Source organism: Lissotriton helveticus, chromosome 3_1, assembly GCF_964261635.1.
Source record: "Lissotriton helveticus chromosome 3_1, aLisHel1.1, whole genome shotgun sequence".
Classification (NCBI taxonomy): Eukaryota; Metazoa; Chordata; class Amphibia; order Caudata; family Salamandridae; genus Lissotriton; species Lissotriton helveticus.
Window position 1 is genome coordinate 1918503908 of NC_136061.1, and position 23253 is coordinate 1918527160.

The 23253-nt window shown below is 45.8% G+C and overlaps 1 protein-coding gene across 1 annotated transcript in view; it reads left to right on the plus strand.

Moving 5' to 3' along the window:
* Nucleotides 1–1579: 1579 nt before the first annotated feature.
* MESD (mesoderm development LRP chaperone) overlaps nt 1580–23253 on the plus strand; it is a 29641-nt gene continuing 7967 nt past the window's right edge. The window contains exons 1-2 of the mRNA XM_078682927.1: nt 1580–1801; nt 21115–21347. Coding sequence (XP_078539053.1) covers nt 1655–1801; nt 21115–21347 — 380 coding nt within the window. The 5' untranslated portion in view covers nt 1580–1654. The remainder of the gene's footprint in view (nt 1802–21114; nt 21348–23253) is intronic.

A 23253-nucleotide genomic window follows, 5' to 3' on the forward strand; every position in this document is an offset into this window, starting at 1 on the left:
AGCATACAATTTACTTAGTTTAGCACCGTCTTGCTACCAATTCATTCAAGGAACAGAATGACCATCACCACTATAATTAAGGCAGACCGACTGGCACACTGACATTCTGCATGGACAAGTGTTCTCTCTCTCTTTCAGCAGCACCGATTTCAAGGTATCATTTCCTAGTTTATTTTATTCGTGTAGTAGGGAGTAGTTTTATCCTCTTTGTGTAACCTCTTCCAAATCCCTCCACTGAAGCGGAAGGATCTCATAAACAAATGTAGAAGTCTTTCTTATTAGTCTACACTCTTGTTTGCACAAGCAGTTTATTCATATTTATTTTCGAACAACAATATGATTGCACAAAATACCGAAATGTTTTTCAAAAGGTTCAGAGGGCAGGGGAACATCCTATGAAAACCTTACTTGGAGGAAGGCTCCCGTGCTGACATTCAGATGGGTATTACATCTGCCTTTCATCAATGCCAGTTGAAGATGTGGGCTGAGCCAATAGAGTTAGTGGGTGGAGCCAGTGGAAAGTGGGTGTGGTCTCCGACAAATATTTGAGCACCTGGACTTCATATTTTACAAATTAAGCACTGACTAGACCCCAAGTTTGCCAAGACACTCAGCTCCAGGATAACCTCCCAGGTGATAGTGTGATCTACAAATCTGCATAACATAGCCTACTAGTCACCAGTGTTGTGTTGGAAGTAAACAGAGATACATGATATTGCAACTTCTGCTATAATTCACAACTCAAATGCAAGAAAACATTTTTACTTCAAACAGACTGGAGCTGTTTCTGCCATTCCTGACATTGCATTCAGTTCTCTCTGCCTTCATGCCGGCCCCAGCCTTTTAAAGGGGCATCGGTCGAGAAGGTTGCGGAATAGGGTAAAGTCACACGCTGAAGTGATGACACTACACAACCTATCAGAATCCTCTATTTATTTATTTATGCGATTTTATATAGCGCAAACTTTACCGGAAGGTGTCAGAGCGCTTTACATAAGAACCAGTTGAAAAACATAAGGATTTAGGATTACATGCGTTACATAAAGGATACAAACAGAAAAAAATTGCAACTGTACAAGATGTAAAGTCACACAAGGAGGAGATACAAATGGATATACTCTAAGAGTCACATAGGCATGGTAGATAGTACAAAGGTCTACTGCATATACTAGTGATTAGCGTTATCTCCACGGCAGAGAGCTTTCAAGAGACCCGTACCCTTATATTAAATTCCGTTTTCCTGGAAATCTGCTACAATTCTTATGTTTTTCAGACTGTGTTTAGCGCTTAAGGAGACCAAGCTTTCACAATCTCCGATTTATCTATCATAGAAGAAAGACACGCTGGCAGCCTTGTATCAGTCTCGACACCAAAACTCGTCAGGGAGCAAAGAAGAGGGCATATGTCCCCCGGGGGCACCAAAGAGATCATTCTGAAGTATGACGTGACACACAGCATTTATTTTAGAATGGACTACAAATCCCGCCTCCTTCTCAGCCTATTACCAAACTCCTCACTTTGATGAGGACTCTTATACAGCCTATGAGAGTCCGCGTCTTCCTGCAGCCTATGAATACTTACTTCCGCTGTCTTGAGGTCTTCCTAGCCTATCGAGGCTCTCGTGCGTGTAGTTCCCGTTATTCCACTTGGGAAGATGTCTGCTCGTCTAGCATTTCCTTTGCTGCTCTCTGTGTCCGCTGTCCTATTGCTGACCGTTGCCTCCGAGACTCAGCGCCGCAAAAAGAAGGACATCCGAGACTACAATGATGCAGACATGGCGCGGTTGCTCGAGGAGTGGGAGGTATGCGGGGAAGAAGATAATAAAGGGGCTCGGGGGGTAGAGGAGAACACATGTGGATCTAGGGATCCCAGGGATGCACGGCGCCCCAGACTAGAAGTAATTGTAGAGCTTTAATTATTGGATCAAAGTCGAAGAGTATATAGTAATGACAGAAGACTTCAGTATCAACGAACGATAAGGACACGCTTTTAAAATGAAGTTAATGTAGCTTCTTGCGAATTTCCCCAACATCAGGGAATTTTCCGCATTAGTATTTGAGCCCTGCCCTGGCGTTCCTGTGAACCGCAAACCACCTCCGGAGTCACATGTATCAAGACTGGCCTTTAGTCCGCTAGATTCAAGGGCGAAACCCAGCTTGTCGCCTCCCCTCCTTTCAATTAAAAATATTTCTCAAACCCTTTGCATGTATTGTTTTTAGGGTGCTCCTGTTAAACCAAATTGTTTACTCCCGGAGTTGGGAGATGAGAACACGTACTGGTACTCCAGAACACTATTTAAACACTATTAGTTGTAGCAAGGGTGGAGGGAGAATGTTTCATGGCCTGGATGGAGTGTTCTCCATGCGCTCCTCTGCGTGTCAGCAGGTTCGCACATGCTAAACGTAGACACTAAAGTATAAAACCCACGATTCCCAGAAGCGATTCCGCTGAGCCAGTGCTCTTCTGATTCACCCTGTGACAAATTATTTACCAAGGGCCTTCTGTCCAGTGAATGTATAACTGCTGCACATTGCAAGTTGATCACTTGAGTCAGCTGTATCACAGCTCATTATATGCCATAATTCTGTAACTACTAGAGTGAGGTGCAGTTTCTCGAGATTTAAAACTGTTAGCCATAATTATTACCTCTCGGGGAAAAAATGCCTTTGACCAAATGATGAACTTGCAAGAAATAATGTTACACAGCAAGCTCCGAAGTTGCGGCATATAAAGTTTATTTTTTATTTTTTACTTTGGTACTCATAGTTTGATTTTGTTTCCTTATACAAGAAGATTCTTTACAAATTTCAGAATGAAAAAAACTGAACGGGGGGCGGGGTGTTTACATACCTGACACGTAACAGTTTCACACCAATGTATGGCAATGCATGGCGTGAGCCAACTCAAAGTCAACAGCATTGTGGCAATGACATCAAGTGAATATACAAGATCTCTTTTTAGGTCTCACCTCCTGGTAGGCGAAAGCCTCTTGTAGACTACGCAAAAAATTACAGTTGGCTTGAAGCACACTAGCTGCTTACCATTGGTAGACTTTTTGTAATTTGAATTTGCATTCTTCTTATTCAATGGCTCATCTTTCTCTTCTTGCGTTTGTATCTCCTCTGTAGGATATCTTGTTTACCATCCTTTTGATTGGCTAACTTGTATCCTTCAAACACAAGGATATGATGTACGGAGCGCTGAAACTTTTCAGACACTCGCCCCCAGTCATAGACCTGGGTTGCATCCATCATCGTTCTTTAGCTTACTTTGCCACCCCAGTTCAGAGACAGTTATATGCAGTCTTGACCTTGTGCCTCATGGGAACAGTCCAGCCCGAACTGCCAAGCCATGTCTTCCTTGGACCTGAAACCAGCATCCTGGGACCGGTTTCGGGCTAACAGCCCTCATCAGCCAGCCTAGCTTGAATCTAGTGGCAATGTGAGCAAGGGACTCACGTCTGGGCATACCCTGCGAACTTAAGGCGAACAAAGCAAACACAAGGAGATGATGGACGGAGCATTGAAACTTTTCAGACACTCGCCCCCAGTCACACTTTGCCACCAGATTCAAGCTAGCCTGGCTGTTGAGGGCTGTTAGCCCGAAACTGGTCCCAGGATGCTTGTTTTCGGTCCAGGGAAGACATGGCTACGCAGTTCGGGCTGAACTGTTCCCATGAGGCAGAGGGTCAAGACTGATTTGCATATAGCTCTGTCTGAACTGGGGTGGCAAAGTGAGCTAAAGAACGATGTGGATTCAACTCAGATATGTGACTGGGGGTAAGTGTCTTCATAGTTTCAGCGCTCTGTCCATCATCTCCTTGTGTTTGCTTTGTTCACCCTAAGTTGCAGGGTATGCCCAGACATGGGTCCCTTGCTCACTTTGCCACTGGATTCAAGCTAGCCTGGCTGATGAGGGCTGTTATCCCGTAACTGGTCCCAGGATGCTTGTTTCCGGTCCAGGGAAGACATGGCTTGGCAGTTTGGGCTGGGCTGGACTGTTCCCATGAGGCACAGGGTCAGGTCTGATTTGCTTATAGCGCTCCGTCCATCATCTCCTTGTGTTAACTTGTATCCTTCCCCTGCTCACATTAAGGGAACTCTTTTTTTTTTTCTTTTCTTTCTTTAAACGCTCCACAAGATGCTATTTTCAGCATCTCTCCATATGCTGTGTGTTCAGCATCTCTCCAAATGTTGTGTGTTCGACATCTCTCCATACGCAATTCACTCCTTACTAAGTTGCCAGACCCTTCTCAAGCGCTCCATGTTGCCCCCCTACTTGCTCTCTGCCCCGTGAGCTACTCCTTATTCCATCCATCTTCCATGTTGCTCCTGCCTTACCCATTTGCTTTCTTCTTGTGAGCTGCTTTTTATTCCACTCATGCTTTCTCCTCCCTACACCCTATCCATTGCTTCCTCCTTCTGAGCTTTCTTTATATATTCTTCACCCCCGATCTGTTTCTGTCCTTGGCCATTGCACCTGCCCCACCTAAGCCCCTTTTTTGGTGCTTCTCTCCAACCTTTTCCATTACTTCCCTGTCCTTCATGCTGCCACGCAGTGTCACTTTTAAGAAAGCAGTTGCGCATAGGTAAAAATGATTTTCTATTAAAGAACACATCCAAGTGGCCTCTGCAAACTTGAATCGCCAAATAAACAAGCATTTGCAATGCAATAGGTTTCGCATTTACGAGAGATTGAACTATTGGCATTGTGAATGATAGTCCTTTTTATTTATGTGTTCATTTTTATAACATAAATAAAAGACATAGGGCCCGATGTAGGTTTTAGGAAGCGGCTAACCATGTGCGTTATGGTTTTATCAGAAAGGTTATAGCTTGAATGAAAAAACACCTTACATTGCTGTCCCTGGCAGTATTTCAAGATGCACTGTTGTGCGTTGGCGGGCACTCTTAAATCACCTCGCAGAGGGAGAGCAGGCTGGCTGTGGAGGTGACGGGGGGGGGGGCAAGGGGGCGGTGCCTTTGTTTGTCTTGTCACACCCTGTCACGGGTTGTTTGAAACAACACTGCGTGGAGGACCGGGAAGACAGAAAGAGCACACGCAGGGCAAGAGAAAATACAAAAACGTGATTACGTTCGCATCCGAGGTCACAGGCTACGAACTCTATCTGTCATGATGAAAATACTGAGTCGCTTTTACATTCCCACACACACGGCATGTCTGCCTTCACACACGGCACTGCCTCCCCTAGTTAAAGGCATGGGTAATTATGTTAAACGTGGCTCGTTATTTAAAAAGGCGGCGAGGGCCTTTAAGCGCGCTGCATTAGTCCAGCAGCAGGCATTATTCTGCTGTGACCTCTGGTGACAGACCTGGCCGCCAGGACGTGTCTCTGGCAGACGGAGCCGTGAATCACCGGAAACAAGGGCTGCCTGGGGGCGGGTGGGTGACACGAAGTAGCTCTGGGGGCTCTTCCGCAGGGAGTGCGGGGGCACAGCAGGCATTACAGGTACTTAGTAGCCCCATCCTTTCACTCCGCGCGCATGTGCTTCCTGTCTCGGAGACACAGTGGAACATGTAAAACAATCGCCCACAGCGACAAACTCACTCAACACAAGTAGGACAGCCCCAGCTTTCTTGCTGCAAGGTGCAGAGAGGCCGCTGTGTGGTCTGCACGGTCTTAAAGTGTCACGTGCGGTGCTACCAGGGCGTGCAGCCTGGACCAACATGTTCATGTGTGTTCTACCACTGATGATCAGCACCTCTTCCAGCAGGTTTAGCTGCTGAGTTCACAGGAGCCTGAGAGGGAGCCGCGCCGTGCAGATCTTCGGGGGGATCCCACGTGTGACTTGCCGCGGGCGCCCTGGGAGATCACATACCGGATGCTCGGGTCAGGTGAGCGGAGCCACCACCCACAGACCTGGGAGGGGGTCAACCCTCCTGCACGGCTCCCTCGCCCCCGCGCCAGCACACACCGTGAAGGATCCCGGCTGATCCTCCGCGGAGAGGGAGCCACGCGCCTGCAGAGCCAATCTACAGACCCACCTGCCTGCGATCTGCGCCCGAGGAAGCCGCAGCACACCTGTGCCTCCCTGCGCGTGACCTTCCGCAGACCAGCAGCCCCCACGCCTGCACCCCTTGACTTGCCGCGGGGCTTCACGAGACGCACCTTGAAGGCGCACAGGAGGGGCCACAACTCATTTAAAAACACTTTCATACATTGAGCGGTGCGGAAAAACACAAAACACCCCCGGTACACAAACTAAAACCACAGGTTCTCCTAGATAATGAATGCAGATATATAAATACTGTTTTTTTTTGTTTGTTTTTTGGGGGGGGGGGTGGTGCCAGCCTGCTATCTGCTTTACTTACAGCCATAGCGTGGTCGGAGCAGGGAGGCGCGCAGCTCCTCATGCTGCATCCTGTGTCTGCGCTGATGCTTCTGCCCAAACTTCAACAGCTGCTCCCGCAACCAGTGACCGAGCCGGGCTCTCCTCCGAGGTCCTCTCCGGGCCTCCGCCGAGCTCTGCCCCCGCCTGTTGCGCTCTGAGCCGCGCTGCTCCCGGAGCTCTGCTGAGCCTGCGGCGTGAGTGCGCGTGTGAGCCCGGAGCACCCTCCTCCTCTCAGCCAGCGACACACGGGCACTTCCCACGGCGCCTCACTCACGGCCCCGTTATTCAGGTTAGCACAGCGACACCTGCTGGCAGTCGTGGGCACTGCAGCTCGAGGGTGGACGGCCGCGCCTCCGGTGGGTCTGCCCTTGGCTGCGGGACGGGCTATTTATAGTTTTTTAATTTATTTTATGCGTTTTTATATACCCGAAGGTGTTAGAGCGCTTCACAATAGGAACCGAAATGATACATAAGGAGAAAACTACAAGTGAGCATGTTACAAAAGCAAACGTTACTTTACACGAGGCAATAGTGACAATTGTGCATGTATCAGAGGCAAACAAAATACAAGAGGTAGCAAACGATACATTGCACGTGGAAAAGTGACCCGGGGGTTCCCGTCCAATGTCTGGGACAGACTGACTGTAAGAACTTTGGGTAATTCTGTAAAACAGCTGCACTCTATCTGCAAAGATATGAAGCCTATAACCCAAGAATGTAGAAACTCCGGGATGGGGACTCGCCTCGTTTTTGTGGGGAAATAATAAAAGAACTACTTGCAAGAGAAAAACAAGTCAGGTCCCGGGCCGTGCTGTGATTGGCTGACGTCACGGGGGTGTCCCGGGCCGGCAGCCAATCGCAGCGCGGCCCGGGAAATTACGTCACGGGGGTGTCCCGGGCCTGCAGCCAATCACAGCGCGGCCCGGGACACACGGCAACAAGGGGCAGGGCTTAAAAAAAGACCCAGAAACGCCCCAGAATCGCGTTTTCTCTGGAAAACGTGATTGACGGCCAATCTCTTCCAATGGCTAGCCTCCATTTATGGAGCTAGCCAATGGAAGAAGGGGCGGTTTGAAGTCGCCACTATAGAGCTAACATTAGATTTCGCCCTTGGGCGGAGCAACTGCTACGCAGTTGCAACGCCAGGGCGAAACCTAAAAAGAAAAATAGTAAAGGAAATGGAACCCATGATTTGTACATACTTTGCATATGTCACATTAGTTATTATATTATTCTTATTATTTTTGGCAAAGCCAATAGGTCCCAAAGGTAAGACCTATTTACTTTGCAAATACTTAATTATGAGTTGATTAAGTGAAAGTGGTCAGCGTAACACCATCCAAAGATGTATGGGCATTTAGAGATAGTGAAGAGAATTCTTAAATAATCTGTTCAATTGGCTATCAAATTAGGCTTTTGTTGGAAGGAATCATTGCTAGCCCCACTGTTGGTGCACAGGAGTACTCCCAATGCTGTACAGAAGAAGACTTTGAGAGTTTAGTGATTAAGTAAGGGTAAGTACAAATTGAAAAGGTACATGGATGGAAGAGGTCTAGGCCGATCTAGTTTGGTGTGTGTTATGACTAATACTTATTATGAAATCTGCTGTGGAATGGATGGCACGGTTTGTAATTTGAGAGCAACTTACAAGGTGCGAGGAAAAGTCAATACATTAGGAATCGGGTTGGATAGTGATAAGGTAGCAATACATTTTTAGGGCTCGGCGACGTCACCACTTCGTCAGAAGTGGGGCGGAGCTGCGAGCCGTATTGTGAAGGGGTTTCTGGATCGTGCTTGAAAAATTCCTCAGTGCGCGAGCATTTTCAGTGCTTTATGTTACCATCTTTATGGTGATTGGTCCTCGCGGTGCCGTGTTTGTAATACCCTTAACGCAATAGGCCATATATATTTCCAGTTGGGCATTTCCTGCATTTTGTCTGCGGTTACGAGCGCGGCAATCCGTAAATATCAATTAGGAGCTGTCAGGGTCCCTCGGTAAGTGAATCCAGATGGCTGGGGCGCGTTCACCATTCAGCAGTGAGTTTTGCGGGCGCGTGCGAGAAACCAGCAAATATGGTGTTTATAAACGTAAATGTTTCTTTATTCTTCTATTTTTTTTAATTTATCCGTGGACATTTACAAGTTGATTAAAGTGAAGCTTTTACAAGGGCATATGAAGGACATCTGGACTTTGCGGTCACTCTGCAGAAATGTGCATTTTAGTTAAAAATTACCTCTGTAAGAAACGCCCATCTGTAAATTACGTGTCCAGCGATGGAGACACACGGTCAACTTTATTTACACAACACCGTGCATTTAAAATAAAATAGAAAAGAAGAGCCAGTGGAAGCTCTCAGGGAAGTGTCATTTAAAGCAGCCCCGGACTTCTCACTAACATTGTCGGATGTTTCATACAAATTCAGCCCAGACTCCTCCCTTCTGCACTCGATGGGAATGCTAGGTACAGAACACCCCGCGAATATTTTCGGGGTGTGCAAGGAAATCGAATTTCACGCGCAATATAGCAGCCACCATGTGCTGCTGTTGGCACTCTCCCAAACAAGCACTAGTTAGTGTGTATCCCGTTGTCTGTGTAAAGCGGCACATGCAACTAACAGCGCTTCTAGCCTCCCGGCCGTGTGTCACCAACCACCACAAAGCCGTCACGTGCCCATTGTGTGCGCGCGTTCTTCTCTTCCAATCAGCAAACACAAATAAAATAAACATTTCCACATGCCCTAGCAAGGACTGAAGACCTTGTCGTGCCCTCTGATAACCTGGGATGAGTGGGCTGTCATATAAAGGCACGAGAGATGCCTCTCTGCAAACTCCCTATCAGTACAAAAGAATCTGGCACTGCCACTCCAATGTAGAGTTAAATGTGTTTGTCAAGCGCCTACACTAAACCGTATCGAGGCACTCTGCTGTGGCAAGCTCTGTTAGACAGGATTTGGGAGCAGCGTGTCTAGGCCGGGGATTTTCCACTACAGATCATTGCCTTCCGCGGAATCGGTCTAATGGAAGTGCGACTAGACTACAGCTCCCACAATGCAGTTTTCCAGACTTTATGTCAACTGTTCAAGACGCAATTGCGACTTCCACGCGGACATGGTAGAAAGAAAAGGAACTGGGTGTCACGATAGTAACTACTATGGGGCTAATTAGCTCAATGTAAGTGCGGATCTGGTAGCCAAGGAGCTCCCCCTTGCATTGGTACGGCCCATGTTACATGGTACATTCCTCTATGATGGGACACAGCGTGCAGATGTCCGCCCTCCCCTCCCCTCCCCTTCATGAATATGTATAGCAGGAGGGTTTAATTGCAGATTGTGATTGCAGATTGTGATTGCAGATTGTGATTGCAGATTGTGATTGCAGATTGTGATTGCAGATTGTGATTGCAGATTGTGATTGCAGATTGTGATTGCAGATTGTGATTGCAGATTGTGATTGCAGATTCAGAGTGCAGATTCAGAGTGCAGATTCAGAGTGCAGATTCGCGCAGATTGAGAATGCAGAGTGCAGATTGAGAATGCAGAGTGCAGTTTCAGGCTGCAGAGTGCAGAATGCGAGTGCAGTTTCAGACTGCACAGAGTGCAGAATTCAGGGTGCAGATTCAGAGTGAATGAGTGCAGAGTGCGTGTAGAGTGACAGTGGGTGCAGAGTGACTGCAGAGACCGTGTGTAAGGGTGCACATTGTGTGAGTGTGCAGAACGAGTGCAGTATAAACAGTGTGTGACTATGCAGGGTGACATTGGGAGTGTGTGGGTGAGCAGTGTGTGAATGTGTAGGGGCAGTGTGTGAGTGTGCAGAAAACACTACACACACATACACCACACACACATACCATACACACACCACACACATACACCACACACACATAGCACAAACACAAACCACACACCTCACTCTCTCAACACCACACACTCGTCACCACTCACCACAACGCACTCCCCACCACACTTTCTCCCCAGGCTCACCCCCACAGACTCACCACCACACACTCACCAGTACACAGAAAACACACACAACACCACACCTCCAGCCGTCAATGAATGCTTTCACCATGCACAAACACCAACAACCACCAATGTACGCTTTCACCCAAAAAAAACTCCACCATGCATCCGTGCCTCTAAACACCCACGCACACAATAAACCATGTCAGTGCAACTTTCACTAAACACACACACACACCAACAGCTGACAGTACACCAGCCACTCTTTCAATTGGCACAATCATCAGCAGCTGTCAGTGCACATTACCATATACAATGCCATTATCTCAAAATCAAACAAACCGAGCCCTAATGCATTCCTAATGGTTGAGCATGGGTTTTGTGAACCATCAAGGAAGAGGAGAGAATATAGTGGTGAATATGACCGAAATACCAGTGCAAGTATCTTTATTATTTGGGACTCAGTGAGACTGTAAAGAATTGACGTGACTAATATTAAGAAACACTGTCTGTGAAGAGCGATTGGGAGAAGGTGGTTTCCATTTAGAATTAAAGTTTTTAAGGCGGTCTTTCAACTTTATTTCTGTTTCATTTGACAGTTTACTAGTTTCCATATTCGGTTACAATGCTTTTGTAAATCGGTCATGTCTGGGAGGATGACAACATTAATTAATTAAAACAGTATACCCTACATGCACTGAGAAAATACAAGGCACGATCGACTCACTAAAAATAAATATCTCAGTTAGAAAATAGTCCGGACTATATACCCATGGAAAAAAGCAATATCCAAAGTCTACAAAATACTAAAATATTATTCACCGGAGGCTTACCTCCAAAAAACCCATTTGGAAATGTGATCGCAATTGCAATTTGTGCATCAACTTTTATCTAAAGCATTATTCGTTTGTGAACCAACCTCTGTATTAATAGGTCTGTTCCCAAAATATCGCCTAGTGGGTCATACTTCAATAGTGCTTGTGAATGTTAATGAAGTAGGTTGCAAATTGCTGTCCAATACACTACCATCAAAGCAATGGTGGCAATGCTGGGGTCAGCCAAACACCATGTCTGTGATTGCTTTTAAATAAAGCTATGTTCAGTTTTTTCTTCTTCAATGTAGCCCCTTTTCCGTAAAAGGAGGACCAGTAGCTATTAAAAAAAAAAAAAATGTTGTCCCTTGAGGATTCCTTCCTGATTGCGAATGAGTTATCACCTCCTTTGAGGGCATGGCAACCTAGCAATGGTTTGAGACTGCAATTGTGGTTTGTAAGCTATTGATTCAAACCTTAACAAATCACAGTTTGGAAAGGATTCCCTAAACACGCCCCAGCCAATTTGGTGTGTACTCCGAAACCTATATTGCAATTAGGTGACACGTTACGGAATTGCAATTTGGGTTTTCTACATGCCCAAAGGCTATTTTGCGGTTGCAAAGAATCCGACTTTGTGACTGCAAAAGAGTATGTAAGGCCCCAGATGTATTAACAATAATGTTGAAAAGAGGATGACCTGTTGGAGGACTTGGAATGTGAATAAACACATTGCATGGTAGCAATTAAGGCTTGGCTGAGGTTAATCCAGCATAAACTACTTCATCATGTCTATATAGGACGGTACAACTTACAGATATGGGCTTTGAAAAGCTGGACCTCTCCTTAAGAGACTGTGGGGAATAAGAACTTCCATTTATATGGTGTTAGAGGGTCTAGACATCACCAGATATTGGAAAGAACTAGTTGACAACTAAATGTAATCACTGATCCCTATACTCAGTGCAACGTTAAAAAAAAAATAATAATTCTAGCTATCGCATCAAGAATTTTCACTTCTATTAAGGACATGAAGGTGAGGATTATGCTTCTTTCTTTACTTCGGAAATACAGCAGAAAATCAGTAACCATAAAACTTTAAACTACATATCCCATTAGCCCCAACAGCTCAATTTCTCCACTAATCACAGTGGTCATGTATGTAAGTCCTCAAAACTTAAACCCAACAAAAACATCAGCCGAACACCAACAGGACCACTCCACGGAGACCAACTCCAAAAGACGAAGTCGAGCATCCTTCACAAGGAACCAGGGGCACCAACAGCAACAAATCAGGCCACCTCAAGTCAACTTGGCATCTGTTCCTGACAATAAATAATAGAGATAATATCCAGCCTTCAAGTATCCCATCACAAATTCAGGTGGGAAACAGCATAATACTAACAGTAAAATGTACTGTCGTAAATAAAGTGACAATATATAAACTAAAGCCATATCATCAGAATAAGGCAGATAACCATAGTTAAACAATATGTAGATCCTAAGGTGGGATAATCATTGTCTACGTGTCCTTAATAGAATTGAAAATTCTTGAAGGGATAGGTAGAAAATAATGTATCCTATGGCAGGATCGTAGGCTTCATGTTATGCAAGTTTAAAGTTGAATATTTATATTTGATGCAACATCCACAATTGGCTTATGATAAAATACTTTGAAAGTGGAGTCATAAGACCAATTAGTCACAGCCATAATGTCCTCCAATCGGGAACTAGTAGTAAAGCTTTAGAGACCATTGCCTCTCGCACTGGATGTGCCCCAAAAAGGGAAACATTAACTTCCTACCTCGGTCAACAGCCATTTAACGCATTGAGCCAGGGTAGCTGAAGAGACTGGGCTGAAAGGTTTTTGCAGGGAAATAAGCAATTGACCGGTGAAATAATTCCTTATTTGTTTGTTTGAAAAGTTTTATATGGCGCGAACATGACCAGTTAGGGTATCCGAGCACTGTACAGAGAAGCAGACAAGTTAAACAAATAAAGGTGACAGTCTTCACAACCCTTCAGACATTTGACCACACAACTTTTGATGATGTGGAAAGGCCGGATAACTAATACACTGTGAAGCAGTTTTAGTAAGTCTAGATATTGTAAAAGATACCCAGAAGGAGTTAATACTCTATGTGCCAAATCGAAGGCACGTACATCCGAGACCTGTCTACAGGAAGTGAGATTTGCTAGCAGTTGTTTGCGAGAAATACCTTTTTTACTTAGCCAACCTCTGATAAAACGTAAAACTACGTTAACATACTACACCATGGAATAATTTGATTGAGGAGGATGGACCATTCTAATAACTCTTAATAACTTGAAGAGCAGAGGATGCTCACCTACCTGTTTACCATCTAGATGAAGATGGCCAGATGAAATAGCCGGACGGAAATTTTTCACTGTCCAATAAGCCAGATCTTGACTAGCAATATCCGACAGGAAATTCACAGATCCCAAGGAATCCTCACTCCGCTTACCACACCAACAAACCCATCTACACCAGGCAGTTCCTTAGCGTTTGTGCATAGAGGGAGCCCTAGATTGTGATAGAAAGAACATTGCATTCTTCAAAATTCCTGGCAAGTCTCCAAGCCATGAGGGCAAGCGCTCCTGAGTCGCCAATAGATGTGGAAGGCACTCTGGAACCGAGACAAGATTTGAAAATGAGAGACATCGCACCGGAGGGGTACATGACAGCTACATCGCTACCGGAAACCACGACTGAGCTTTACAATAAGGGGTTACCAGAACCAACTCTGCCGCTTGTCGACTCACCTGTGAAAGTACCCTCTGGATCATGGAGAACGTGGGGAATTAATATAGCAGACCTGCCGATTGAGGACTGGAAATAGGCATCTGAACTGATCTTGTTTCCTAGTGTAAAAAGAGTGGGCATTGTCTATTCAGGCGTGAGGCAAACAGATTGATCGTGCAAGGGCCCTAACTCATGTTCAGAAGATAAAAAATCTGGGTATGAAGCCTTCAATCGCTGGAGGCGCAGAGGAACTGAACGTTCCAATCTGTTATTACACTGGACTGGAAGGGAATGTATTCGGCCATCCCTGATATGTGATGTTGGAGACAATAATGGCAAAAGTCATTGACCATCTTGACCGTGAGACGGGATCTTGTACCGGACAGCTGATATTTTGTCCATTCTCTGAAGAAAACAGCAAATAGCCTTGCGTGTGGACAAAGTACGAACTACAAAGGAACCCTCCAGCAGTTCCAGACAGTTGATATGGAGATGATGTTCTTCTGGGGACAATCTGCCTTGTCTGCACAGAGCCGCAACGGGCTCTGCAACCCCACCAACTGGCATCTGATTCTATTACTACCGCCGGAACCTAGGCAAAAACAGCTTTGAAATTCCTGGCATCCATATGTTCCTACCACCAGCACATCTCTGTCCTGGCTACCTTGGACAGCACTATCTGTTCTGTGTGTTCCAGTCCTGAGCGAATATGTAAGATCTTCAAACGTTGAAGGCCTGATAGTGAAGGCCCCCTGGAAAAATTGTCTGAATGGAGGAAATTAAAAGTCCTACCAGGCGAGCTTAAATCCTCAATGATATAGTCTGAGAGGCAAGCGCTCTCCTTAACTCTTTCTTGATGGACACCCACTTCTTCAATGATAACAGAAGCTGGGTCTTGATATAATCCACCTGAAAACTCAGGAACTCCATTGTCTGAGGTGGAATCATTATTGATTTTTCCATGTTGATGACAAACCCTAGATCCTGAAGGAGCTGAGTCATCCACAATAGATAAAAAAGAGCCAAGTCTCTGCTCTGTGCCATGAGGAAGTTGTTTTAAATAAATATATCATCAGTCGTACTCCTCGTTCTCGAAGATGCTGGACCAAGAAGCTTTGTGAATCAGCAAGGAGCTCAGGAAAGACTGAAAGGCATGGCAGTAAACTCGTTCCACTGGTGGCATCATTGAAACTGAAGTAACCTTCGATGGGGGGCAAAAACGGGAACTGCTAAATAAGTGTCCTTGAGGTCGAGATGGACCTATCCAGTCTTACTCTTGCAGCAGATGTATGCCCTCCATTTAAAGTGGCGATACACGATCCACTAATTGAATTCCCAGAGGTTTAGTACTAATTGAAAACCCTGATCTTTCTTTGGGACCAAAAATATCGTGTTGACAAATCAGTGTGGATGGGGAGATGATTCTGTTATTGCCCCTATTCTCAGCAGATAACTAATCTAATCTAGGACATTGCTCTCCGTTTGTAAAAAAAGAAGATAGGGTCGCCTCTCCTGATGTGGGGAGGAGTAAAGTTCCAGCTGGAAAGTGCAACACCCACTGATCTGGAGTAATAACACTAATTGTGCAGAAATAAGTGTATCCACACCCTGCCGCCCCCACCATAATCTCTGAAGAAGGAAAAACATTTGCCTGAGTAAGAGGTATCAGCAGCGTTATTTCTGCCTCTGTATCCACTCGTTTGGTATGTCCACGACTGCCCAATTGCGGTGGGATAGAAGTTGGAGGAGCGTTAGACGCCACCTCTTCCCAGGGTGCATATCCACGTGAAGTATTGTAGAAACCACAGACTGGAGCTCAACATCAAAATTGTCCGTCCCTGAAAAAAGGCCAAAGTTGAAATAATGTGCAACCTCCATGCAGGGCACCCGTTCGGTGAAACGGAGGTGAACTATATATATCTCTGGCATCGCAGAGTGGATTCTTGTTGGCCGGAGTCTCCGGCACCACATGGTGTACCTTGTATTTGCGTTTAAACACCTGGTTCCAGGGGGAGAGTAGTCCTGGAAAATTGGTGTGAAAATATCTGAGACACTCCAAGGTCAGGAAGTGCCCCGGCCAGAAAAGATAAATATTGGATTTTTATTTGAATATGGAAGGAGCCACCCAAAACTCTCCTAGGGCATGGCCCAGCAACATTTTTGCACCCTGTCGTGCGGTCTCTGGGGGCAGGGAGGCACCGATTTATATGCAGCTTGTGGAGTTGATCGGAAGATAATTTCGCAGATGGGCTTCATGCGCAAGTTTGAGAAATCGAAAGAGGACTCATCCTCAGTGGCGCGTGTAGCACAATCCTCCCCCCACCCACTCCACTCGCTGACCAAGCGACCGAGGTGGCAATGTCACTTCAAGTGAGAGCACTCTGCCGCTAATATTTCCAAGTACCGATAATAAAATTACTATATCAAATCATATAATATCGTTAACATTACGTCAATAGAGACAAGGTAAAATGTACTTGACTCAGCTGATGTATTGGCAAAGAAAGAGGAAGAAATGATGTTCTTTGGACTTATATAGACATATATGATCTCTGTGATTGGTGGAGAGATGGAGCTGTTGGGGCTCATGTGATATGTAGGTTAAAGTTTTCTGTTTACTTTGGCTGCTGTATTTCTGTAGTAAAGAAAGAGAAGCATGATCCTCGCATCTGGTCTGCCATAGAATTATGTTATTGGGAAATGGGGGGTGGACAGCTGCCTTCTACATATGAGGGGACCGCCCAGCTCCCCCTTAAATATTAGAAACTGGTATGCAGTACAAGCCAGGCAGTGGCCAGATGGCACATTGCAAGACTGTTGGGTGGGCTAAGCGCCAAAGTATTTAAAGATTGACTCTGACATGGAGTGGTGAAGGTTGGCTCATACAAAAGCCACGGCTTCTCTCATAAATATTTAAACAAGCATTTACAATGCAACGGTCTCGCCTTTGCAAAAGTTAGAGCTATTGGCATAGTAAATGTCACACTTTTTATTTATGTGTTGGTTTTGAAAACATATAAATAGATGGCATTGTCATTTACAATGCCAATCGCTTAATCTCTCGCAAATGCGAGACCTATTGCATTTGCATGCACACACACACACACAGAGCCACCCACCCACACAGAGAGCCACCCACACACAGACAGCCACCCACATACACACAGAGCCACCCACATACACACAGAGCCACCCACATACACAGAGCCACCCACACACACACCGAGCCACCCACACACACACACAGAGCCACCCACACACACACACAGAGCCACCCACACACACACACAGAGCCACCCACACACACACACAGAGCCACCCACACACACACACAGAGCCACCCACACACACACACAGAGCCACCCACACACACACACAGAGCCACCCACACACACACACAGAGCCACCCACACACACACACAGAGCCACCCACACACACACACAGAGCCACCCACACACACACAGAGCCACCCACACACACACAGAGCCACACACACACACAGCCACGCACACTGGTGGTGGATGTATGTGGTGGTGGTGGATGTAGTTAAATGCAGATCCAATTAAAGTGAAGGGTAATTCTTACCAGATGTGGGTACCCACGGCAAAATGTTCTAGTCTAGGCACCATGGAGAGAATTAAGAAAAACTGTGCTTTCAAACACACTATTTAACCTCATTCTTTAAAGTAATATTGCCGCCCCCCCCCCCTGCGAACTCTCCTAGTTAAAGCGTGGCACGATCGCTGGAATTGGTTGGGAGGAGCATCCCACCTCTTACGAAGCACACCGGCAGCAGCAACTGGTGGACAGGGGGACAAGGGCAGAGAGTGCACTGTATGAGGAGAGAAAGCAACAGCAGAGATTTTGCAAATAAAGTACCTGCTCTGGATAATCTCAAAATTAATAAAAATTATAAGCATTCTGTACTCCCGTTCTACGTGCAATTCAGCTCAATTAGAAATTTGAGTCATGTGACCCAGGCCCCACCAATGTCACTGTGTGATTCGCACTTCTTCGGCTAGCCAGTAATCTCAGTCTGCTCCAATACCTTTCGCTTCTCTTGCTTGAGCTTCAGGAACATGAAATGCCGCCGCTGCTTGTTCTTGATCTCCGATGTACTGAACGTTGGTGGGTATCCTGTCCCTCCGCAGAGGACTCCTGCTCCGATCCAGCGACCCCAGAGGCCTTTGACTGTCTCGTCCCCCGCCATCACCCGAATTCGAGGGTTCCCCCATCACCCGATTTCGAGGGTTCCATGCTGTTATTTTTTAGCCTTCTATAAACATGTGGTGTTCTCACGATGAACCATGCACTTTCGCCTCTGACTAATTTCTGCCAAAGGCGTGATGTCAAGGCTATTTCACTGAACAAGCATAACCGCTTGTCGAGAAAAGACCGAAAGAGGCAGACGCATCGATTTAGCATGCAGTTCTATAAATTAAACAGCTTGTGAATGCTACCAGGATATTCCGCCTTTCTCAGATTAAGAAGCGTTGACTCTGGTGAATATCCGAATTGCCTGTAAACTAACCCAACGTTTGTTAATCTATAGATTGCTAAAAGCCAAACACGTTTGTACATCTGGCAACACAACCCTGCACCGTCGATAACAGGGTTTGCAGCAGAAAAGCACGGTAGATCTTGGGTACTGGCTGACTTTTCCAAATACCATTAAAATGTACATTTATTTCCTAAATGTGGCACGACCCCCTCAGTTTCAATGACTCGAGGCTTAAAGGCACAGGCATGCACAGCGTGTACAGGCATGCACAGCGTTAACAACACACAAAGCCCGCTTCACCCCAGTGGCGTAACAAAGGCGCTATCCCTTAATGCAAGTAAGGAAATTAGCCGACCCAACCCCTGGTTTGGTAGTAAATACATCAACAGTCACTGATGGGGGTTAAGTGGGTCTCGGTGCCACTGCACCTGCTGCAATACTGACAGAACCAACGCCCCTCCTGCACTCACCTCAGTCACAGGGATCCGGGCCTGAGAAGTCTTCGCGCCTTTATTTACCGCAGTCCCACTGGCGAATGTGGGCTCGGATTTCGCCTTTTTCTCCCCCTGAGCTTTATGTCGATCATGACCAAAGTGACTCAACAGACCACATTCTACGTTCTGCCCGCAAAGGCCTACAGTACAGTAAACACAAAGGGAACACATCAACAAGCGCTCCATGGCATCATCACCCACATAATGCAGTGTTCCTGAAATCGGAACACCCGGTGCAGCCACTGAGCATGCCGGTGCTAGTCTGCACTGCCGTCTGGCCGAGTAATCAATTTAAGAACTTCTCTGCAATCGGGAGACTAAATGGCGACATGGGCGTGCCACCGCTGCTCTCCAAAGACCTAGCGAGGGAGCCACGGTGACGAATGTGACTCCCCAGGACAGCAGCAACATTTACAAGTAAGCGTCCCCCCCCCGCCCCCACACCTTACCCCCGCAGCTTGCCGTTATGCAGTGGAACACCAGTGCGGCCCAGGACCCCAGAACTTGACCCGCTTGTGAGAGTACGCATCTCAGTAGTAGCGAGGTCCAGCCGAAATGGCTCTCTGAAAAGCCCAGTCATTTTCCGACTGGGGGGGGCGTGTTTTTCTTTCTCTCCTCTTCCCATTGGCTGGAATGTATTCTTCCAGCCAATGGGAAGAGGAGAGAAAGAAACTAAAAAACAAACCCCCCGAATCCCAAAAAGACGGGGCTTAAATGGACAGACGCCCCTCTTCTCCAATGGCTGGCCTCCGTTTAGGAAGCCAGCCAATGGAGAAAAGGGGCAGGTTCAAGCCGCACACTAAGAAACCTAAGATCTCTTCGGCGAGACTGCGCAAGCGCAGCCTACGCTGGCCGAGACCTAAAAACGGGCAAATGGTGCGAGATAAACAATCTGCAATCACTTACCTTGGACTAAGAACGTAAGGAAGGGCTCACTAATGGATGATTGGAAGGACCGAGAGTAGCTACAAACCAGAACAAAGGAATCATTGAGCAGAATGAACGGCTAGCTGTGCTTCTACCAGACAAGTAAAACTCTCATTCCATGAAAAAAAGATAATGCCATGAACAGAATAAAGTGTTGCTTAATAATAAACGTCACATACAATAGTTATACATAATCGTTGATCTCCGTGTTAAGTTAATTGTCTTTAAAATCTACAGAATGGCAGAATATGAAAATCAATTGAAAGTTTAAAAAATAGAATATGGTTGTATTTTGGTTCTTTATCTGTATAAGGTGTGTTGTATACTGCTTCTATTGAATGCATGTGGCAGGAGTGAGTTCTGTGTGCCTGGGGAAGGTTGTAAGGGTTGTGGTGGTTTGAATGGAAGGGTGCTCGAGTGAGATTCGTGTTTATGGGTGGATGCTGATGCAGTAGTTTCGCCCGTGTACCTCTGAACTAACCGATTAGGAATCCTATTACGACCCGAAAGGCTCATTGTATTAGGGCATGTTAGTTAGCTTGATATTTTCTTGCTGGAGTATCTTTTATAAATGTATAATGAATGGTGTGTGGTGACTGACCTCTGCTGACAAAAAGTAGGTAGTGGAAGTAGTTATAAAATTATTGTTGTGTGGATTATGACAACATAGCGCACCAAGGAGTATAATTGCATGAATTTGGGAATATTTTTGGTCAAACAACTATGCTTTGTAGAGGAGTTATTTGCATGTAATAAAACCGGTTTTGTGACATAATGGATGGCTAGGTATACTTGTTCCTATGGGCGTTTGTGGATTTTGGAAGTGCCATAAGTGTTTTATATTTATCTTGAGATGCTCTTTTGGGGTCTCAATCTGAAGAGGAGATATATCCAGCGTGCCTTTGTGTCAATTTTGTGGTCTCTGCTGCTAACAATGTGTATGTAGCATTAGCATCAATATATGAATGATAAAACTTCACATTTGTCTTGAAATAAATTCTCCCTGAACACGTGTGTAAGTATTGGAGTGCTAAACTGAATGAGAGCACACGCCTAGGCTGGCGTTCATGGTGAGCAGATCCGTCCTCATTCATCAGTTTTTGAAATAGTGTTGGGGTTTTTATTTTTTTTACATCACTTTCTGCGCTCTATTAAAAATATGCTCATGTTTTCAAGATTCATTGTTCATCAGAATCTACAACACAGTCAGATGTTGAGATCACCGGTGGATATAGCAGACTTTTGAATAGTCTTTGAAGCTCAGTGGTGATGTTAGCAAATGTCTTTTCTTTTGTCATTACAGAAAGACGATGACATTGAAGAAGGAGACCTGCCTGAGCATAAACGCCCCGCTGCACCTGTAGACTTTTCCAAAATAGACCCCAAAAATCCAGAAAGTGTCCTCAAACTTACAAAAAAAGGAAAGACATTGATGGTTTTCGCCACAGTGTCTGGAAACCCGACAGAAAAGGAGACTGAAGAGATTACGAGCCTCTGGCAAGGCAGCCTCTTCAATGCCAACTATGATATCCAAAGGTAGGCTGACTGCTTCAATGTTTGCTTTGTCGCTTCGATCATGTTTTCCTCAATAAACAACCAATCCCAAAGTGGATGCTGAGTTGTAACTACTTCTGAAAACCACCACAAGTAGCTTACAGCATCTCAGAGTTGGATGTGCTGTTAACAGCCATAGTTGAGGATTGTTTTTATATGTCACTGTCAGGGGAAGCAGCAGTTTTGATTCGTACTAGTTCCTTGCATTTTTCCTCAAAGCCGGATGCTATTGCTACCAGGACTTTATCGCCTTTGAACATGTAAGCAACTTGTGCCGCTGAATAGCACTCACCAAAGTAAGCCACTTAGGTTTTATTTGCATCTGTACCTGGTTACAGCTTTTCTAATTGCAGAGAGATGTACTAGGACAAGGAAATCTTTTTATAATAATTACGAAAAATCCGTATGATCCGGTATTTATTTCGCACAATTAGAGATTTGAGACATGACCATTTAACTTTTCAGAGCCATTCAAGGAAAACAACAAGGAATTTTTAAAATACAACCAACACGTGTTTCGCCCCCTAACGGCCCATAAGCCTGGGGCTTCCTCAGGGCGTCGTAGCGTAGCGTCGGAGGATTTCTGTGGAGCGGTTAGGTTTAGCAAGTGATTTGTCTGGATACTGACTAGGGAAAGTGTCTGCCTTTCCCTACTTAGGTGTTTTATTCGATCTGAAAAACAACTGGAATTCCCTAATTGAGGGTGAGAAATCAGAACTTATCAAAACCATTGGAGCAGTAAATTGCTTTGCACGTAGATTGGGTTTTTGGTCCCCGCAAGTGTTATTTCAGGTATATCAGGCCAAGCGTGTCCCAGATGCGCTGTGGAAGTGAGGTTTGGGAGTTTGTGAATATTGAGAAAATTCACGTTGTTAAAAACAATTTCTCTTTCAGTTAGTGCAAGCTTTACAATGCACTCAGCCTTTTCTTTGGCGGGGGGAGCTGAGAATCTCACACTTATCCAAGTTGCCCTGAGCCCCTTGTTGTGCTGTATTAAGATTTGGACAAGAGAGGACTAGCCAGCACTATATAAAACTTCCAAAATAAATAACCTCATCATATGACAGAAGTGTCCTGTGGCGCAACAGGCATTTGTGCTCGCTTTGTGCGCCCCAGGGCATTACAGAAGGGGCAGCAGACGCTTGTGCATTCGCTTCAGCAATACAGATGGCGCTGGTGCACATGTTTCACTAAAACTCGCTCCAAAACTGGCATTCCTTCCCTCATCTGCATGGGCCTAGCCCCATGCAAATGGAGCGGAGTTCTTTACCTCTGCACCCGGGCTGTATTATGGATGCTGGCACAGAGGTAAAGAAGCTGTCAGGAGGTGCACTGCCAGTGCGCCACAAAAAGTTGGTGCACCGTCAGTGCGCCTCCTGACGACAGCCCTGTGGAGGGGGTCAAGGAGGTCCTACGGTCCCTCCAGACATCCCTTTGCAAGCGGGTGCAATCTTTCACTACACCCACCTGCAATGGGTCTCTCTTTCCTCTTTAAAGTACAGATGGAGCGGCTTTGAAGAAGCCACTCTGGATTTTACTTAAATACTTCCCCCAGGGCACGCAAGTTTTTGGCTGCCCTGGGGGTGGTGCATTCAACATAATAGGGCTAATTTTCCCTGTTTGCGCATTGCGCACTTGTTTGAAGGTGCTCCATTGTGCAACCAGGGAAAGTAAGCCCTATACTCAATAGTGCCCCTGGTACATACTGCGTCCTCCGAACCTTCAGTAGGATTTTCCAGACCAGCGTCTCTTAACCTTTGGAATTTTTTGGAACCCCACTGAATCATTACTGAAATCAGGGACCCCTACTGTGTCGTTATAAGAAGTCGGAGATCCCTAGCCTAAGCAATTTCTATGATTTGAACCTCAAAACAATACAGAAAAACAA